The sequence below is a fragment of the Colias eurytheme genome, chromosome 12 (assembly GCF_061535395.1).
Source record: "Colias eurytheme isolate Ceu_HAF_F1 chromosome 12, ilColEury1 Martin Lab GWU primary, whole genome shotgun sequence".
NCBI lineage: Eukaryota > Metazoa > Arthropoda > Insecta > Lepidoptera > Pieridae > Colias > Colias eurytheme.
The window spans coordinates 2857402-2878757 of NC_142991.1; the positions used below are offsets into that span (position 1 = coordinate 2857402).

Below are 21356 nucleotides of genomic sequence, written 5' to 3' on the forward strand. Positions count from 1 at the left end.
TGATTTGTTTAGCATGGTCCTTTAAATTTGTATCCACAACGCTTCAAACTCCTTTATAAGTATTTTGCCTTAAGATTATATAAAGTAAGCCTTTACTTTTAAGTTTTAAAATAAATTTGTAAACAAATTACAACTTATTTAACAATAAGCAAACTGTTTACATAGAAATTATTACAGCAAGCTACACTCATTATTGTTCTTAAATAATAAACCTATTACAAAAGTAATTCATAACCTATATGTATGTAGAATTAAATACAGTCTTTGTAATTATAAACTTTTTATCTTAACTTTAATGAATCCAGACTATCAAGAATGTTCTGGACTTCAGAGTCCACTTGTTCCCTTGTACTAACTTTTTCCAATCTTGCACACACAGATTCCAAGTCTCCAGAATCAGCCTTTTGAATTTTCACATATTTTAACATCATTTCAACAACCAATCGAATTTCATTTATTAGGTCTTTGGTTTCATGGAAGCCAGGTTTCATTTGTATCAGTTTCAACTTGCTCTGAGCTAGTTGTAGTGGTGTGCGGCCATTTCTATCATTTGAACTGACGTCTGTCCCCGCATCCAATAAAGCTATCATTACTGGAATGTTGCTTGTACATGCAGCCAAATGCAAAGGAGTATTACCGAGAGTATCTTTAATATTAGGATTAGCACCGTGTTTGAGGAGTGTTTTAACTACATCTGTATATCCTCTACATGCTGCAAAATGTAGTGGGCTCCTCAAGTGCTCATCTGCATTGTTAGGATCTGCACCCGATTGTAAGAGCTTTTCTACGAGCTCTGTATTATTGGTGCACGCAGCAAACCGTAGTTTCTTGTTTTTGGGATAATAAACTAAATTATTTTTATATTTCAGGCGGCAATGTCTCGCGCTCGTACAGAATTTTATTTTGCCTATATGTTCGTGAGGTTCACCAAAGAAATCAATGGGCATTGCTTGACCAGAAATGTTAATTGGTATCGGTGGAGGACTAAATTCCAAGACGCGATGTGGATGGTCAAAAACTGTGTTATCGCTGCTTTCGTTGCCTGTATCGACTCCTGAATCAGCCATTGTACTTATCGTCTGTTGTGAACAAGCAAATTAACGTATCATTTAATAAAACTAACTACTTAACTGTCTGTTTTATAAACACAAAATATACTGAACAAGAACAAATACCATGTAATTCAATAACTTTCACTTCAAATGTCAAAATGATATAATTTTTTTTTGACAAGTCAAGGCTCGGAGCAATTATCAAGCCTGGAGAAGTAACAATTAATTGAACAATATAGCACTAGTTTGGCCTTTTTGGCTTATGGCAAAATGTCATGCGAAAAAAGAGGACAGATATATGTCAGTTCGACAGTTTGAAATGACATGTGCCCATGTCAATTTGTTTCAGTGACCAGTCTGGTCACGGACGCATGGTGATTTTAATTATTATTTTTGAAGTGAAAAACGAGTGTTTTAGTTTAATTTGTTATTTTATGAAAAGACAATTGACTAAAGATAACATGGCTTGTGTTGCTTACGGCTGTAAAAGCCGTAGTAATGTGAAATCGGACGAAGATAGAAATTTGTCATTTCACAGGTTAGTGTATTGATCAATTTTTTTGTTAATTGTATGATAAATAAGTTAATTTACCTTATTTTCTTAATCATCTATGTTTTATCTAACCGTAATCATTGAAATGAAATCATAATCAGCTTAGTTTTTAGAAAAAATGCAAAATATAACTTCCATAGTGTTGTGCAATTATCGATACTTGAGTAGGAACGAAGTACTTCATTGATAATGACTGCTTTAGGTTAGGAGAAAAAAAAGGTATTCAAGTATGGATTTTATTGTTATTTGCAGGTTTCTGGCTTGAGAACAATAATTAAAAGATGTTTGAGTTAAAGCTATAGCACAGGAAAAATTGGAAGCCTTCAAAACATTCTCGGCCTTGTTCAAATCATTTAGAATCAGACGGGAAGAAAAGTAAAGTGCTTTGCAGAGATGCTGTGCCACAAGTTTAAGGTGGCATCTATTTTAAATAATAAATATTGTAATTTGGTAATTAAGTATCGAAATAAAATGTTGTTAAAAAAATAAATGTTTATTTGTTTTATTTGAAGCAATTTATTTTAAACTTGTACCAATTTTTTCCTGTGGGAATGAGTTATTTTCCTGTGGTAAATTGTAGCTTATATGTTATTCTGATGTTTAAACTATATAATTGTAAAGTTCCATAAAAACTCATTCAGTAGTTTTTACGTGAAAGAGTATCAAAATATGTCCATTCTTATATATTTTTGCTTTTATAATATTAGTAGTTAGGATACGACTATTGATTTGTAAAAAGATCAAACAAACAAACAAAAATACTTTATTGTGCACCACAGAGAAAAGTACAAATAAGGACAAAATACATTACTTAATAAAAGAGCACAACAGGCGGTCTTATCGCTCAGACAGCGATCTCTTCCAGACAACCTGGTGGACAAGGAGACGCAGTGCAAAAGTAATTAAAAACAGGGCAAAGTGCACTAAGAACAGAAAAATAAAATAAAATAAATAAATTAAAAATAAATAAAAATACATATTATACAGGATGTCCCAAAAAGTAGTGATGAACGATAGCTGGGAGGTAGAGGACCAAGAGGGCTATCCGAATCACCCCCATGTGTGTTATGCGATTTTTCGTATTTTCGGAGTTATTACATTTTTTTCAATTTTTCATCTATCGCCAAGTACGATGAGATTTTTATTTATGGTGACGTGAATTATTGCGCTAGATGCTTGATTTCTTTTGTGTGCTAAGCTGAAAGATAGGCCAATTCAGTATGGTAACATTTACTATCGTTAGATCTTCGAAAGGAATAAAAAAAAGAATTAAATGCCAAGGAAGATAAAATTACCCAGTATGTTCATAACTTCAAGGGCCCATAAAAAAATAAAATCACATAAAAAAGGTTTTCCATTTGGCTTTTAAAAACTTGCTCTATCAATCAGGTAGCTACCCTAAAAATTTCATTTTATTATTCTGAAGGCTTCAATCGAAAAATTGAAATCTAAATGTGGTAAGTGGAAAATTTTTATTAACATGATGATCATTAAAACCAATAAATAGGTGTTAAATTACCAGCATTTTTTTAAAATAGCCCCGCTGTTGCTCAATGCAAGTGCGACATCACCGTAAAAAGTTGTCTTTTTAATGTCTGAATGCTCTTTTATCATTTTAAATGGTTTCTTCTGCAACTATGAATTTCCGGGTTATTTCGTCCAAATTGTGGAAGTCTCTCGTCTTTGTAGTATTCCCACGGAAAAAATTCAATAAGGTTTATGTCCGGAGACCGTGGAGGCCAGGCTAAAGGGCAAAAATACTCTGAAAGTTGCAGCCTGCGCATGCGCCGCTGATGCCTGCTTTAAAGCCTGGCCTCCACAGTCCCTCGACCTTAACCCCATTGATTTGTTTTAATGGGGATACTAAAAAGACCTCGGCCACTTGAGAGAATGCCACAATTTGGACGAAATAACCCGGAAATTCATAGTTGCAGAAGAAACCATTAAAAATGATAAAAGAGCATTCAGACTTTAAAAAGACAACTTTTTACGGTGATGTCGCACTTGCATTCAGCAACAGCGGGGCTATTTTAAAAAAATTCTGGTAATTTAACACCTATTTATTGGTTTTAATGATCATCATGTTAATAAAAATTTTCCACTTACCACATTTAGATTTCAATTTTTCGATTGAAGCCTTCAGAATAATAAAATGAAATTTTTAGGGTAGCTACCTGATCGATAGAGCAAGTTTTTAAAAGCCAAATGGAAAACCTTTTTCATGTGATTTTATTTTTTTATGGGCCCTTGAAGTTATGAACATACTGGGTAATTTTATCTTCCTTGGCATTTAATTCTTTTTTTTTATTCCATTCGAAGATCTAACGATAGTAAATGTTACCATACTGAATTGACCTATCTTTCAGCTTAGCACACAAAAAAAATCAAGCATCTAGCGCAATAATTCACGTCACCATAAATAAAAATCTCATCGTACTTGGCGATAGATGAAAAATTGAAAAAAATGTAATAACTCCGAAAATACGAAAAATCGCATAACACACATGGGGGTGATTCGGATAGCCCTCTTGGTCCTCTACCTCCCAGCTATCGTTCATCACTACTTTTTGGGACACCCTGTATAAATAGATAATAATATAAGCTTATAAATAGATCAACTAGGTGGAAGTCAGATTCGCGCACGAAGGGTTCCGTATAATTCTATGAATGAATCTATGAAAACAGGAAAAAATACGTACCTTTTTACGAAACCATAAAAACAACCTAAACCGAAATACCTTATAATATTTTTTTATAAATACCACTACCATACAATGCAAGGCAGTCAATACGCATCGTAAATGAATAATTCCAAATTAAACGAATCTTAAAATTTGAAATTACCTATCCATAATTCAAAATTAAACGAATCTTAAATTATCTTCAAGCAATTTTATAACTTAATTTTTTTATTTATCGATATTTTAGTATTCGATAAAGTAAAGGCAAGCACTACCTTTTTAGAACAAAAAGTGGCTACATGTGGATTTGAATGCCAAGCAGATAACAGTGTGTTGTCTCTTTCTATCGCATTAATTAGGGTATTGAATAAAAGAGAGCCACTATATAAGAAACGTTCAATTAATTGTTACTTCTCCAGGCTTGTTAATTGCTCCGAGAGTCAAGGCAACTGGCACAGAACTATTTTTAATTTTTTAGATAGGTAGCCCCTGTGGGTAGCCCAATGTTTTTGATTTAGGGCCGATTTTTCAATCCCGAGATAAACAGTCTAATAACTACCCCTCCAATAGATTTATTCAATTATTTATCTAACTCATAACGGCTCGCCTATTTTTCAATCGTGATTTATTTGATGAGTAACTATCTGACCAAATATTTCCATATTGGCAGCTCTGCTCTCGGAGTCGCGAAACAAACATATTAAATTAGTCAGGTTAGAGCGGGATAGAGTCAACTCTTGCAATTTGTCAACAACCGTCATTATGACTCAAGACTCAAGTGCATTTGTTTTGTTCTTGTCTTCTATGATTGTTGATTGTTTTTTTGATTCGAGTAAAGAGTTTGGTTAAATTTGTGTTTCAATTTATATATTTTACGATGGAAACGACATACTTAAAGGCAGCGTTCGGCAAATTTTCAATGGCATGGTCATCAGTACTATCAAAAACATCAATTTCAATATGATTTTAATTGATAATAATTATATAGAAAGAGGTTTAATTGTTAATAATTCTACGCTCTATGTTATGACATACGAAAATATCCCAAATTTGACGCGTCAGTTGTCAACTCAAACGCCTAACCGTCGAATAGCGCGCTATCTGGCCGTTGGAGCGGCAAATAGATTTATTCCTCAAATAACGTAGTTATTCAATAGATAAGTCCTATTCGTCTATTGAAAAATTGAATATTTTGTTAACTGAAGAATAAAGTCTATCTAGCTGTTTATCTGGGCATTGAAAAATCGGCCCTTAATTTATGATTTTGATTTTTTTTTGTCTTGGTAATTTCACGTGCCACGTCTGCCACGTTGTTCGCCTGGTGAACGAATATATTATATTTATTTTGTTCAGTGATGAGTTGATGTTGAGACTTCGAATTTCAATAATCAATTATAAATTATAATATTATTCAACGACACATCAAGTAATTCAATTTGACATTCCAATAAGGGCCGATTTTTCAATCGCGAGATAAACAGTCTAATAACTACCCCTCGAATAGATTTATTCAATTATTTATCTAACTCATTACGGCTCACCTATTTTTCAATCGTGATTTATTTGATGAATAACTATCTGACCAAATATTTCCATATTGGCAGCACTGCTCTCGGAGTGGCGAAACAAACATATTAAATTAGTCAGGTTAGAGCGGGATAGAGTCAAATCTTGCAATTTGTCAACAACCGTCATTATGACTCACGTCAGGAGTGCACTTGTCTTCTATGATTGTTGATTGTTGTTTTGATTCGAGTAAAGAGTTTGGTTAAATTTGTGTTTCAATTTATATATTTTACGATGGAAACGACATACTTAAAGGCAGCGTTCGGCAAATTTTCAATGGCATGGTCATCAGTACTATCAAAAACATCAATTTCAATATGATTTTAATTGATAATAATTATATAGAAAGAGGTTTAATTGTTAATAATTCTACGCTCTATGTTATGACATACGAAAATATCTCAAATTTGACGCGTCAGTTGTCAACTCAAACGCCTAACAGTCGAATAGCGCGCTATCTGGCCGTTGGAGCGGCAAATAGATTTATTCCTCAAATAACGTAGTTATTCGATAGATAAGTCCTATTCGTCTATTGAAAAATTGAATATTTTGTTAACTGAAGAATAAAGTCTATCTAGCTGTTTATCTGGGCATTGAAAAATCGGCCCTAAATAAAATAAAACTTAAGTTGATAATTCACCTATTATTTTGCTAGATTGTACCTACTTAATATTCATATTACATATTTTGTATCTATAAGTAATGTCAATTTGAAAGTGACTTTGACAATTTTCTACCTTCAGTTGTTGTGTGAACTGTGAAGGCTGCTGGCTGAAGTTGATTAGTCCGTTGAAGTGATTGAAGGTTATAGTGACAGCGATAGTGTATTCGTTTTACGATCTATTTCTGACGATATTTTTAACAACATTACTGCGGAGAAATACTAAATCATGCAGCATCTCACTGTTTTTATGGTAAGAAATTAAAATAAAATTTACATTGTAGAATAAGTTTAACAAACGATTTCGAAATGATCTAACCTCTACTGTTTGTCAAAAGGATATCGAAAGTTCCCGTTCTTATATAGACGAATTATATTCTATCGAAGAGCTGAAGATTTTTGATGCCCTAATTGCACTGAAGAATTCAGTAATTGGTAGTAATCGTCAGAAAAGCGCCGTCATACAACAAGGGATTGTACCTCGGTTGTTGCAGTTGATGTCTGAAAATAATTGGGATCCAAATATAAGATTAGAGGCCACTATTACAATCGGTAACTATTCTTTTGCTTATAATTGATCATTTTGGTCAAGGGCAAGTTTTGAAATAATTTAAGTTGTGGTACATTTTGGTCATTATTTTCATAACATTCCAATGGTTTTGTAAACATAGCTCAAAATACGCGATTTCAACATTTAGTTTTATGAAAAATGTTACAGATATCATGTTTCTATTTTTTTCCCAAATGTCTCTGTGTTTATTCAAATATAATATTATATATGTGTTATTCGGATATGCTTTTTAAAATTAATTTTGTACAATCTGTCCTTTTGACAAATGAACCTTATGACAGGAGCAGAACCTCCTGACACAAACATTTTATTTGCTTACTAGGAGTGTTCCAATCACAAATTAATTTAAGACCTAATGTAAAAGAAAGAAAGAAATAATTTGAAATGTTTATCTATTTAGGATCACTAGCTAAAGGTACACCAGAAAATGTGACAGCGTTAGTAGAGCAAGGTGCGGCTGTAGCATTAGTAGAATTACTTAGAGAAGTGCCAATAGGAACAAAGTTAGCTGAAGCATGTCTGTGTGCATTAAGGAGTATATTTTTGAATCCACCTGCACCTATATCTTCAGTGCCTGCAGATATGAGACTTTTGACAAAGTTTAACCGTAAGTAAATCTTTTATGCAATAGCGAATGAGTGTTTAGAGGGAGCCAGTTTAGTGATAAAATCACTTTGGAATTTAAAATTTAAAGGAGCCTCAAATTTTTACTTTATTACTTGTTATAATATTAATAATATGTTTGTTCATGTTTATTTCATTGTTTTGTAATAGATATATTACAAAGTACGTTGTTGAAAGCTTTATTTTATCCTTATCTAAACTAATAAGATTAACCTTATAATAAATAACATATAAATAACCTTATCTAAATAAATAAGATTTTCCGAAGTTTTGTAACATACTATGTGTTTGTGTTTAATTATTAGACACATGGCATAACTGCCCTACAGTTCCGCTGATGCACTCATGTACATATACTTTTGCAATGAAATAGTAACATCAAAATGCGATTGACTTTTTTTTAAACTTTACTCAAATACAGCTAATATGAACCACTAATATATCCTCAGAAATAGCCAAATGAATCAAAATGCGATTGATTTTTTTTTAAGCTTTGCTCAAATATAGCTATATAAATATATCCTCAGAAATAGCCAAAGAGGGATCACCAACATCCCAAGCTTGTGTTGTGCGTATCTTATCAATATGGTGCGGAGGGCCGATCGAGCAAGAGGCGCTATGCTCAGCGGGATTGTGTTCAGCTGTAGCCTTGTTACTAGCTCCTAGGGGGGTTACCGCACCTCCAATATCAAAGGTGCTGCCAGCGTTGGACTTACTGGCCGCTATGTGCTTTGAAAATGCCAATGTGTCACAAGTCGCTTTGCATACCAGGTGAGATTTTATTTCTTAATGGATTGTACTTCTAGATGTTAAAATATATTAGTACATAAATTAAATTTGTTTTAGACAGTTATTTTTAGGTCCTATAATCATCACATAATGTTACTTGTTGCAAGTTTTAAATAATTAATTGCAATAGATAGATGTGTTTCGAACTCGCGTCTTTATATTATATTTATTGTGTTAAATTACACATACATGAACATTGAACATATTATACTTATTTTGTTTTAAATTGTTTAGAGATAAAATAGGTAATTAAAAACTATGTCAAATGTAGGATAAGAACATTGTTAATAATGGTTTAATTCACTAAATAATTATTCACCTGAAAAACATCCTTGAAAGATACTCTATTTTAATAATAAAAATATTTTTCAGATGCGGCGAGAAAACAATCCCCGAACTATTAAGTCTTCTAGTTTCAAGGGATAAACCACTGCCAGTAGCGATGGGTGCAGCACGATGTCTCACATTTATTCATAGAGCAGGAGCTTTAGCTGCTGATGACAATAGGTATTTTGTTATTTATCCGATTATTGAAATCTAAATAGCATTGCCGCAATAATTTTTTTCTAGATACATAATTAATTTCTTAATTTCAATCTTATCATTCTGTATATATACTGATGAATGAAAGAAGGAAAAAATTAAATGAGATTGAAAAGATTTTCAATTAGTCAAATACATTCACCGAATTTGATTATTATTCAATAAAGAGACGAAACTTTAGTTTTAGTTTTCACATTAGATAGATATTGTTTATTTTTAATTGAATTACATTACTTCTTTAGACAAAGAATGGTTAAAATGTTGATAATTGGTGTAAAAAAACAACTTAATCTATTAATGATTGATTCCTAATAGACTTCCATTGTTATTATCAACTAAATACATAATCGGCATCTTATGTATTGTAATTACAACTCTAATACATTGAAATAAAGTTGAATTTCTTTTGTCTTATATTGATCAGTTAGCTTGGTCGTAAAAATTCACAATATGTTTACAAAACACACTTGAGAACAGTTTAAAGTTCATTTTTGATTGTGTATTTAGTTATTATTAATTATTGCAATTAATCTACTTCTTCTTTAAATTTATATTAAGTAGGTGAATATTCATTTGGAGTTATTTTAATTAATTGTTACTGTTATAACTTAAACTATCAAGGTTACTTTAAAGATAAGTAAAGACATTTCAAATGTAGAAATTTTACCATGAAATGTTTTACTTAAATTTTATCCAATATTCAATTAATATTTTAATTCCTTAACTGCTTTAATTATTTCACCTGACCGAGAACACCTGACTTGAGATAGTTATTCCATAACATGTATTTTTTATTCTAAACGCAAATATTATATTTTTATTCACTTCAACTCTGTACAAATTTGTTGTAATTTGTTTATCATATTATATCTTGCAATTTGAATTTATTGTTAGAGTTGTAATTAAATTTAAAGCAGTACCCTGTTGGCACAATTTTGTTAATTCTAACAATTTTAGTACGCAAGTTAAATAAATTTCATGATAATCTAATTAATAAATAATACGTAAAGTTAACACGTTATAAACATTGCAGGGTAGTGTTTGGAGCGTTGCCATGTCTCGCTCGTTTGTGCACTAAAGACATGCCAGAAGACATAAGGGCCACCGCCGCAGAAACTTTGGCGTATTTGGCCGAGGTATGCTCGTATTTATGATATTTACAACAGTATTGCATTTATTTCTGTGTGCATTCGTGAGTCAATGACCGTTTTCCTTTATGCGGTTTATATAATGCGCGTTAATTTGTTATAATTGAAGCGTAATTGTTTGCAATTTACATCTAATTAACTAAGTAGTAATGTCAGTTCATGTGAACAAAATCGGTCAAGTAACTTTTGAGGTTATATTTATGCTTATGTTTTTTTTTACAAAGATACTTCACGTATCTGTTAGCGGCGGCTGGGAGGGCACATTCTTATCTGATACCTATCTTTTAACCACTCATATTCCAGAACTACACAGAACTTTCTAGAACTAATTCAAACCTACTATCCGTTACCAGGTAGACACATCCCTCCAAAGGCTAGCGGCTATCGAACCACCTGATGAGTTTGCTAGCAGAAATAATCATGTGTCCCTCGCTCCCTCCACGGCTATCCAGCGAGCTTATTCCAATACGATATCCAGAAAAAATATCTGTTATACTCGATTTAAGTCTTTAGAACTTTCTAGAACTAATTCGAAGCCACATTCCATCACCAGGTAGACACATCCCTCCAAAGGCTAGCGGCTATATCAAACCACCTGATGAGTTCGCTAGCGGACATAGTCACGTGTCCCTCTGCTGCGGCAAAGCAAGGCGCGTTCAAGTGTTTTGCATCTCTCGGTGCTAATGATGAAGATATACGAAAGAAGATTATAGAAACGCATGGTTTGATGGTACACGTTGTTAATGGGATGAATAATGCGGAGCCCTCGGTAAGTTTATGCTTTATCTGTTTATCAGATCATAATCACTCAATACATTTATAATCATCACCATCACTCACTAACATGATTAACACCATCACTGCCTTCACTAATCTCATGAATATTGTCATGAATTCATGATCAATTTTTTCTGCACGGATACAGACCTTTTATGGCAATAAGCCACTACAAAACAGCCTCATCTGCACGTAACTTAAATAATTAACCCATTGAGCTCCGAACGGCCTGATCGATCGGCCTACGACACAATAGATTTTCTATTGTGTCTGTGATTCCGGGGCCTGAGTTATTAAAAATATATAACTTTATAAAACTTTAAATACCTAGTAGGTACATATATTTATTATATTTTATTGCACAGGTTAGGTTAGCTGCAGTGCGCTGTTTGCATTCACTTTCAAGATCCGTCCAGCAACTAAGAACAACATTTCAGGTGAATTCGATATTTACATTTTTCAATTAAAAATTTATAACAATAAAAAAAATTCATATGTAATATAGTATACTATCCTACTTACACCATTGAGATAATATTACTACGTATGGAGGAGACACCACGAACAAAATCTGTGCGCCATTTTTTTGCTCTAACTAAGTTTTAAAAATTATTATCTAGTTAGGTACTTACGGATGAAAGTTATTTCTTTGCACTTTTAATATTTGTATTATTTGTGCAATACCGTAACACACACGAAGGCATATTTGATGCGTTTCACTTTAAAACAAATAAAAAATGAGCGTGCAGTTACACCATATGGCGTATGTTGAGCGGAACATAAGTGTCGTCTCCATATGTATATCTCAATGACTTACACCATAATATTGTTTTTCCCAGGATCACGCTGTATGGCGGCCGCTGATGCAGCTTCTAACCGACTCGCCAGACACGGAGCTGCTCACAGTGGGCTCCTCCACGCTATGCAACCTGCTGCTCGAGTTCTCGCCGGCCAAGGAGCCCATGTTAGATCAAGGTTCACTACACTAACGCTTTATATGGGTAAATAATAAATGGAGGAACCGATCGTGTTTTGGGGTGATAAAGTGTAGAGAAGTTTCCGAATTGATAGTTTTGGGGTTTTTTTGGATTTTTTTTTGATATTTTTTCTAATTGATACATCATCTCGAATTATTTGTTCTGAAAATGAGACAAAGATGTAGTTGCCATCGTGATGTGCCAAAAAAAAGATAATATAGAATATTTTTATTAAAAAAATATATAGACAATATAGTCAAGTTTGACTTAGTTCCTTCGGTTAGACCCAATTCGCAATTCCAATAAATTATTATTTGAATTTACTTAAATATATCTCCCTCCCTGTTAATAGATAACAGAATATTTTGATTATTTTTTTGTTGATTTGTAGGTGCCGTAGAAATGCTATGTAGTTTAACTAAGAGGCCCGAAGCGGCGTTGCGACTCAATGGAATATGGGCGCTTATGAATATGGCATTTCAGGTATATAATATTTTATGTTTGTATATTTATTATTTGTCATAAAACTTTTTAGTGCTGTTGATTGTTTAATTTAATTATTATTAATTATTTCAAACATCAATGAAATATATTATATCACAGTTCTTGCAGATTTTTCAGTAGTAACGATGTCTCCAACTAAAGTAGTTAATCGCTTTAAATCGAGGATGGCACTTTATCATGTTGAATAATGTGCGCAATTTTTTCCCGTTTTTTATTCTTTCGGCATGGCAAAATTATTTGCTTGTGTCAAACATATAGCACTGATTGTTACTGAATTCATTCCTAGTTTTTTTTAATTAATGAAAAAAAGAAATTATACATTTTGTGAATTTTTGTGTAATTATTAAAAAAAATTCATTTGATTTTTTTTTTTTAAATTTCCTACATATAAAATCGATATCAAACGAACAAAAAAAATTAAAGTGTGTGTCTCAATTCTAGGCGGAACAAAAAGTAAAGCAACGAATATTATGCTGTTTAGGCACGGAGCAGATGTTCCGTCTGCTCAGCGACGGCGACACGCGCGTCATCATGAAGACGCTCGGCCTGCTGCGCAACTTGCTGTCCACGAGACAGCACATCGACGCCATCATGGGGGAATACTCGTCGCAAGTCATGCAGGTGCGTGTGTTGAGTAGGAAATTGGAACTTTTTATATAAAAAAAAAATACAGAAATATAGGCCCAGACCACATGTTGCTTCAATGAGACGCTCGTTCTTCTGCGAAACTTGCTGTCCACGTGGTAACATCGAAATTATAGGGCGCTTTATAAAAAATATTTCAAAATTAGGTAAAATATTAACTATTTTTATAAGGTATTTTATGTTTTAGAAATATTTATTTTTATTATTTTGTTGTCAATAAACGATTGTTTGTTTCTAGGCAGTGATAGTAGTGTTAGAAGGTTCGTATCCGGCGGAGGTGAAAGAGCAGGCGCTCTGTATCCTTGGGAATATCGGAGATGGAGAGAAAGCTAAAGATCTCATTATGGCCAATGAAGATGTGCTGAGAAAACTAGTGGACTACCTGGTTAGTGTGTTTTTTTATGTTTCTGTTGTTATTTTGCGGTAACGGATTTTGGGAAAAGTTTTATTTTGCGAAAAATCCAATTGAAAACGTCGCGACGCGTCGTTTTGTTTAACCCGTGACGCGTCCTGCTCATTGCCGGCACCGATCCCGATAGTGTCTAGGTAGTTCACAAAATCTAGCTTTTTATGACTACTGAGTTTAAAAATTGTATTGACCTTTTGTTCTATAATTATATGCCATGTATGAAAGAAGAAGAAACTAGTTATAGCATTAAAATGTAATCATGACGATATATTATTTCTATAAAATTATAGAAATTGATTTTATTTTGTTTTAATTTTAATTGCTTACATTACACTTACATGATAATGCTGAGTTATCAAATGATCATATTCACGTTTTCATATCACTACACGATTGTCAAATACATTCACTTATATTTTCACACATTAACACAACGTATTTCACTACGAATAACAACAAATCTCCATTATTATAAACAAGAAAAAAACGCCATTTTGCGTTATGCACAGCATTTGTGCGCAGGACGCTACAATTTGCGCTACGCCCAACCGCTGTGCGCAGGATTTAGAGCGTATACGCACTATGCGGGTAGCCGCATTGCGGGTAGCCGTTCGGCTGACGGCAAGCACAATTATGTACGGAATATTCATTTCTATGCGCACTGTGCGGTCTGCGGTAGCCGCATCGCAGTGCGCATAGAAATGAATATTACGTACATAATTGTGCTTGCGGTCAGCCGGACGGCTACCGTCAATGCGGCTACCCGCATAGTGCGTATACGCTCTTAGGTGCGCGGGTTAAAAAAAAAATACGTTATCAGCGTTTGCTGAACTGTAATTTCTTTCGGTTCGATTGCGGGACACCCTGTATATGATACGTTTGGTCGTGTGTCAGGCGCACCCGGAGAGCAAGCTGCAGGAGGCGGCGCTGTTCGTGGCCGGCAACCTCGTGTGGCGCGGCGAGGCGGGCTGCGCCGCGCGGCAGGCGCGCCTCGCCGACCTCGGCGTGCTGCGCGCGCTCAAGCTGCTGCGCCAGCGGCAGGACGCCGCGCACCTGCACGACAAGTGAGTGCACCCGGCGCCGCGCGGCGAGGCGGGCTGCGCCGCGCGGCAGGCGCGCCTCGCCGACCTCGGCGTGCTGCGCGCGCTCAAGCTGCTGCGCCAGCGGCAGGACGCCGCGCACCTGCACGACAAGTGAGTGCACCCGGCGCCGCGCGGCGAGGCGGGCTGCGCCGCGCGGCAGGCGCGCCTCGCCGACCTCGGCGTGCTGCGCGCGCTCAAGCTGCTGCGCCAGCGGCAGGACGCCGCGCACCTGCACGACAAGTGAGTGCACCCGGCGCCGCGCGGCGAGGCGGGCTGCGCCGCGCGGCAGGCGCGCCTCGCCGACCTCGGCGTGCTGCGCGCGCTCAAGCTGCTGCGCCAGCGGCAGGACGCCGCGCACCTGCACGACAAGTGAGTGCACCCGGCGCCGCGCGGCGAGGCGGGCTGCGCCGCGCGGCAGGCGCGCCTCGCCGACCTCGGCGTGCTGCGCGCGCTCAAGCTGCTGCGCCAGCGGCAGGACGCCGCGCACCTGCACGACAAGTGAGTGCACCCGGCGCCGCGCGGCGAGGCGGGCTGCGCCGCGCGGCAGGCGCGCCTCGCCGACCTCGGCGTGCTGCGCGCGCTCAAGCTGCTGCGCCAGCGGCAGGACGCCGCGCACCTGCACGACAAGTGAGTGCACCCGGCGCCGCGCGGCGAGGCGGGCTGCGCCGCGCGGCAGGCGCGCCTCGCCGACCTCGGCGTGCTGCGCGCGCTCAAGCTGCTGCGCCAGCGGCAGGACGCCGCGCACCTGCACGACAAGTGAGTGCACCCGGCGCCGCGCGGCGAGGCGGGCTGCGCCGCGCGGCAGGCGCGCCTCGCCGACCTCGGCGTGCTGCGCGCGCTCAAGCTGCTGCGCCAGCGGCAGGACGCCGCGCACCTGCACGACAAGTGAGTGCACCCGGCGCCGCGCGGCGAGGCGGGCTGCGTGCACGTCGAGCGTCCGTTACAAGGACAGTGCTTTATTTAGGGCGTGCTGTACACCGCGCCCGCTTGCGCTACACACCCTGCGGTGCCCGTGTGGCGCAGCCTGCGCTATAAATACAACCTACACAGTACACTGCGCAGATACACCCCACACCTCGTGCTCCGCAACCCGTAAAACGTACCTGAATAGCATTGAGATATACATATGAAGACGACACCGCCTACATTACTTATGTTCCGCTCAACATAAGCCATATGGCTTAACTGCACGCTCATTTTTTATTTGTTTTAAAGTGAAACGCATCAAATATGCCTTCGTGTGTGTTACGATATTGCACAAATAATACAAATAATACGGAAAAGTGACTAACATAAATTTTCATCGGTACTTACCGATCTAACTAGATAATAATTTTTAAAACTTAGAGCAAAGGAATGGCGCACAGATTTTGTTCGTGGTGTCTCCTCCATACGTAGTAATATTATCTCAATGCTGAATAGGCTTATTCTACTAAATAGCCCTCAAGTAGACCGAATCGCTCTTTTCCATCAAGCAGTCAAGTGGGTAAATGTAATATACGCTGTACACGTCTACCAAATATGTAGTAAGTAATAATGTTTCATATGACATTCCACAGATGGCAATGCGCTTGATTTTGTGTCAAGTTCAAATCGACTTGGATTTATGATTTTTTTTTTTTCACCGAAAAGCCTGTGTTTGGCCCATTACTTATATCATTAATTTTATTGTTACAGGGTGAAAACGGCCTTAGCACAGTTCAACGAATTTACATAAACATGAAAGACAATACCCGTTACACTTGTGATCAGTCTTCGGCAGTGAGTTATCGAGTCAGTGTAGTTTAAGTAATGTACATAGATAAGATACTTGTTATCCGATGGAAGTTAAAGTCAAAGTTAAAGTGATGTTTTTATTTCATGTAAGTAGGTATTGACTTTGGCTTTGAAACTATTTATTTTAGTTTATCACGTCCATTTGTTTCGCTCAATGTCGTAATTCTTCAATCTCTTTAACTAAAGAGGTGCTATCCTCTTATAAGAATTGTAGTTAAACTACAAGTTAAGGGTGTTTCACACACGCGTCGTTTCCGTATCTGTTCATCATGGTTCGTTACGATCTTAAAAATAACAGATGCAGAAGTTTGAGATATGTAACATTCATACAATATACAACAAAATATATTATTATAAATAAGAAATTTATTTCAAAAGAAATGTATAAACCCTCCTTAATTAAATAAAGTCTTATGAAATATAATGTTTCAAAAATAGTTCCAAAATGTATCAACAGATTTAAATTTTCTTAAAAACTTTATTTGTAAAAAAAAAAATACCTTCCCAATTTATTTTTATCCTTATACTAACTATATGGAAAATATCTATCAAATTTTAAAATTCAAAACATCTCTCAGAAGAAACTTTTCTCAATTCTTGTTTCGGAAACAGTGCGCGTATGAAATGGCATAACAGTCATGTGTATTCAATATAACTGACTATATAATGTAATAGGGAATGTATGAAGGCTGGTGAAGTAGATTTTATATGGAAATGTTTGATGAAGGGTCTTATGCGATGTAGTATCAAGTAACTAAATAAACTGCATCATGTGAAGTCGAATTATTAGTAACTGTCTGTCGCTACCTTTCCTTTAATTGTGTTATTTTCAAAGAATAAAAATTTTATGAACCTATGTAAGTAATGTAAAAACACATTTGGTTCAGGTTGTTCAAACTAAATATTTGCTTTTTGTATGAAAATTTATTTTATACGACTTATGGTTCATAAATTAAAATTTAAGTGCATTTAACAACGAGTAAAAAAAGGGTATCTATTTGATAAGTGTAAAGTTCATTCTTATACTTTACAAATTAGATCCCTTCGATTATTTCTAAATAATTTCGGAATATTTCAGTAAGTATTGCTATTGAATTAGTAGTACTGCTACTAAAATTCCCAGATCTTTTTATGATTTTTCATGGATTTCCATTACCCAGATATTATTACTTACCTATCCAAGAATCAGGCGCGCAAATTTTGGGAAAAACTTGAGATATTTTTTTGTACTTACGTCTAATATGATAATTTTCTTCTTGCTCGGACATTATATAAGTGGCAGTTAGTTATACTATATGAAGGAGGGGTTTTAAAAGCAAAATCGTATTTAGTTCAAAGACAAACCGTACTTGAATCGAAAAAAGCCTCAAAGTGATGTCGAATATTTCATTCCTTTGTACTTTCCACTCGCTGGTCGCAGAGCGGCTTGTGGACAGTTTCATTGGTTTATTATTTCACCATATTTTTTTTTATTATATTTATTTTCAGATTATAATGTTTAAAATTTCACGTGTTTTAATCTCACAGAAAGTGGCTTCTTTTTTTCGCAAGTGCATTAAGGATTTTTGGCGCCAAATTATATTATAAAAAAAATTCACTCGGACTGTTTTTTAAGGTTCTTTATTTTAACAATAGCATTTTGTTTTAATCATTTTTTAAATCCAAAAAATCCTTTTGGTCCAAATGCCGTTATTTGAAAACAAAAAGCTTTACAATGCATTATTGCTTTTAATTTCCTACCTAAAAGCGATTTTGTTACTTTCACAATGAAAGATGGCGGCTACTGAAGTAGATAATAAAAATTACTGACATCATATTGTTAAAATGGGTAATAAATTAAATCATGGGCGATATTTTTATTTGTTAAGAAAATGATGTTGTAAAATTAAACTTTAATTTGACATTAAAATGTATTATCATATAATGTTTTGATTATTGTGATGCATCCTTTATCAATTAATTTTTGTTACCTTTAATTAATTAGTTTAATGGTTGTAATTGAATATTAAGACTAAATACCATTGTTAATTAAACATAATATGCAATATGGCTTCCGAACGCGACATCAGGCCGCGTACATATAGAAAACTGGATTTACGAGTGAATAGCTAAATTTTAACATTAAATCAATGAAAAAATATATTAAATGGCTCGCTATACATATTTAAGAACAAGTCTTTTCACTCTTTATATATCATGAATTTACAAAGTGACAAAAATAATATGGTAATGTTTAAGTATCAGCCTGTTACAAGGTTTATCCTATCGTTGTTATTTTCTGTATGGACGCGGATTTTTTTCCAATGAATATCCACTAGGTATATTGCTATAATCTTTCTATAGGTGTCAATATAAAGCTTGCCTTAGTTCTTGCGTTCAAAGACTATAGAATTGAAACTTCTTATTATGAAATTTAAAGCCACATTTGAATCACTTCAACTAACATCTCGTATTAGGAGTGAGATAGAAGATATGACAGAATAGGAAATAGGAAGAGAACTGTACCTATATTAAAAAGTTTCAATTCTATCAGTGTCACTTTTAATGTTGTACCTGTATATTTTGTGACTGTGAAAACATGGTAATTATAAGTACATTTCACTGTATCCTGTCGTTTATTGCTTCCAAACACCTGCAAATTTAAAAGTTGTATAATAATATTTTCTTTGTTGAATGCGGCTTAGGAATCTCATGCCTATAAAGTTGATATATTAAATGTACATTTTTCGGATGCAAGAAAGATATTATTTCTGTATATAAAGATATAGTTAAATCGAAGTAGGTAATTCATTATTTTGCCAAAACATAAATCATGATTCGTATAAAATACTCATGACTTGGTGTTCATTAAATAATTAAATTAATACATAATATATTATGTGAGTACATGATATTTGCAATGAGAAAGCAATTTGATTCACTAAAATATTTTCGTACTATACGTAATTGTTAATACTTTGACGAAATTGCGTCCTATAGTCGAAATATAATTGGATATTATTATTCGTTATATCTAGGATAAATTTAATATACATGAACGAAGGCGCTATCATATGAATAATTTAAATTATTTCAGCTGTGAGCGTACCCTTAGCATAGAATTATCTAGAAAATCGGCGTTCAGAAACAGGTCGTAATCAAATTATTATGTAGGAACATACGCTTTAATGTATACGGATTGTGTGAATAAAAATTAATAAAACGGTTCGGAATCAATGTTAATATGTATATTAAATTATATTTGTAGCTGTATCAGTGCATGATTTGAAATTATTTTTATTCACATGTTATCTGTAATTTTCGCTTATATCTCATTAATATTTGTATATGACATGTCAAATAAATATATTTTGTTTTTGTTAATAATGTGCAGATGATGTAAAAATGTTGTTTTATTTACGTTCCCTGTATAGTATATATTATAATATGAATTATAGTTTCAAAATATATTTATTTATAATAAAATTTGCTCCAATTGTAATATTAAAAACTGTTCTTCTAAAAAAGCAAAGATCATCGTAACTAACTTCCTTAATTCTCTAAACTACGTATCAACAGAAAATCTTCTTGCATCATTATTTTAATTTTGTATATAATCGGCACTTATATCATTTCATAATTACAGGTAAATTAGCTTGGAGAAATTTTTGCATATGTAGTGGTGTGTATATTACTCAGATCTTAGAGCGCGTTTCCACTATATCGTTCTGGCCTATACAAAAATGTTTCGATATCCTAACATTACTATTTAATTTTATACTTATTCCTAGCAACACTTTTGTTTTCAATAAAAACAAGTTTTTATTTAAAAGAAAATGGTTTTGACTTTATAAAAAAAAATATATCATTCAATTTTACGTCCTTGAGCAAACGACAAGGCGACTACCGTGAAACAATAAAATATCGTGTCCATAATAATTTGTTTCATAATTAATATTTGACCATAATAATTACGAAACAAAACAAATAAATAAATCGTCACTTGATAGTGGAAAGTGGAAACACGCACAAAACCAGAATAAACCAGTTTACGCTGTCCGCAGGTGCCACGTGCAGTCGTTTGGTACCGTTAGAACATAAAGCACATTTCATTCAAAAATTATAATTATTATGTACGTAGTTTAATTGATAAATTTTGTATTTGTTGATTGTTGTTATTATTTGTTATTATTGTTATAATATTTGTTGAAGTGAATTACATGTCCCGCAGCCGGAGGCCCCAAATGAAAACTCAGATGTACTTAAAAACTACATTTAATAGCTAAAATGAGACTTTTACACCCATGTCTGCACGATGCAGACCGGAGTTAAAGAATGAATTTATACAGTTTAATAATTATAAAGACGTAAGCTTGGATGCTAACTAAGGGAAATCGCATCCACATTCTATTCCCGTGCGAACGGCGTATTCAGCAGTTTTGTATGAAGGCAGGGCCATAACTAGTGTTTAATTTGTGTGTAAGTGTTGTAACTTTATATTGTTAATTCAATATGGCTCCAGTGTTAAAACATGGTCGAGGCAAGCCTTTGACTTCTCAAACTAAAGAATTAAACTTTAAATGTCGTTTCTTTTTCAGGTTAGTAAATTTTTCATTTTAGTAACATTGTTAATGTAAAAGTTATATGTATGTTAAATGTGCAAATATTAAAATAAAGTCTCATCTTTTTCAGAGGAGAAACACATATAGTTTAATTTAAAATCCCTTATATACAGGGTGTCCCAAAAAGTAGTGATGAACGGAAGCTGGGAGGTAGAGGACCAAGAGGGCTATCCGAATCACCCCCATGTATGTTATGCGATTTTTCGTATTTTCGGAGTTATTACATTTTTTTCAATTTTTCATCTATCGCCGAGTACGATGAGATTTTTATTTATGGTGACGTGAATTATTGCGCTAGATGCTTGATTTTTTTTGTGTGCTAAGCTGAAAGATAGGCCAATTCAGTATGGTAACATTTACTATCGTTAGATCTTCGAATGGAATAAAAAAAAGAATT

At 34.9% G+C, this 21356-nt stretch overlaps 2 protein-coding genes and 2 long non-coding RNA genes across 4 annotated transcripts; 3 read left to right on the plus strand and 1 right to left on the minus strand.

The window, feature by feature from the left end:
* Positions 1-94: 94 nt before the first annotated feature.
* Positions 95-1216, minus strand: LOC149903851 (uncharacterized). The gene has a single exon (XM_090107674.1). It carries the CDS (start codon positions 1065-1067, stop codon positions 282-284), a length of 786 nt encoding a protein of 261 aa, XP_089963800.1. The 5' UTR covers positions 1068-1216; the 3' UTR covers positions 95-281.
* A 23-nt stretch (positions 1217-1239) lies between these two features.
* LOC149903852 (uncharacterized) lies at positions 1240-2095 on the plus strand. The gene is made up of 2 exons (XR_016457298.1): positions 1240-1590; positions 1858-2095. It is a non-coding gene; the product is annotated as an uncharacterized LOC149903852 (long non-coding RNA).
* Positions 2096-6619: 4524 nt separating this feature from the next.
* On the plus strand, positions 6620-15342 carry LOC149903853 (armadillo repeat-containing protein 8-like). Its single transcript, XM_090108186.1, has 15 exons — positions 6620-6766; positions 6852-7065; positions 7485-7691; positions 8236-8479; positions 8870-9004; positions 10074-10176; positions 10742-10957; positions 11331-11402; positions 11805-11940; positions 12334-12425; positions 12888-13067; positions 13330-13476; positions 14395-14564; positions 14671-15148; positions 15238-15342. Exons 1-15 carry the CDS (start codon positions 6743-6745, stop codon positions 15340-15342), a joined length of 2523 nt encoding a protein of 840 aa, XP_089964312.1. The 5' UTR covers positions 6620-6742.
* Positions 15343-15346: 4 nt separating this feature from the next.
* LOC149903854 (uncharacterized) lies at positions 15347-18839 on the plus strand. Its single transcript, XR_016457301.1, has 2 exons — positions 15347-15467; positions 16260-18839. It is a non-coding gene; the product is annotated as an uncharacterized LOC149903854 (long non-coding RNA).
* The last annotated feature ends 2517 nt before the right edge of the window (positions 18840-21356 follow it).

What these genes read in the sequence shown, in the direction of transcription:
- LOC149903851 (XM_090107674.1), bottom strand. Translation starts at nt 1,067, where the DNA reads ATGGCTGATTCAGGAGTCGATACAGGCAACGAAAGCAGCGATAACACA.
- LOC149903853 (XM_090108186.1), top strand. Translation starts at nt 6,743, where the DNA reads ATGCAGCATCTCACTGTTTTTATG. An exon ending in ACTCGTCGCAAGTCATGCAG is followed by an intron (nt 13,068 to 13,329) that starts GTGCGTGTGTTG and finishes GTTTGTTTCTAG; the next exon opens with GCAGTGATAGTAGTGTTAGA. An exon ending in GCCGCGCACCTGCACGACAA is followed by an intron (nt 14,565 to 14,670) that starts GTGAGTGCACCC and finishes CGCCAGCGGCAG; the next exon opens with GACGCCGCGCACCTGCACGA.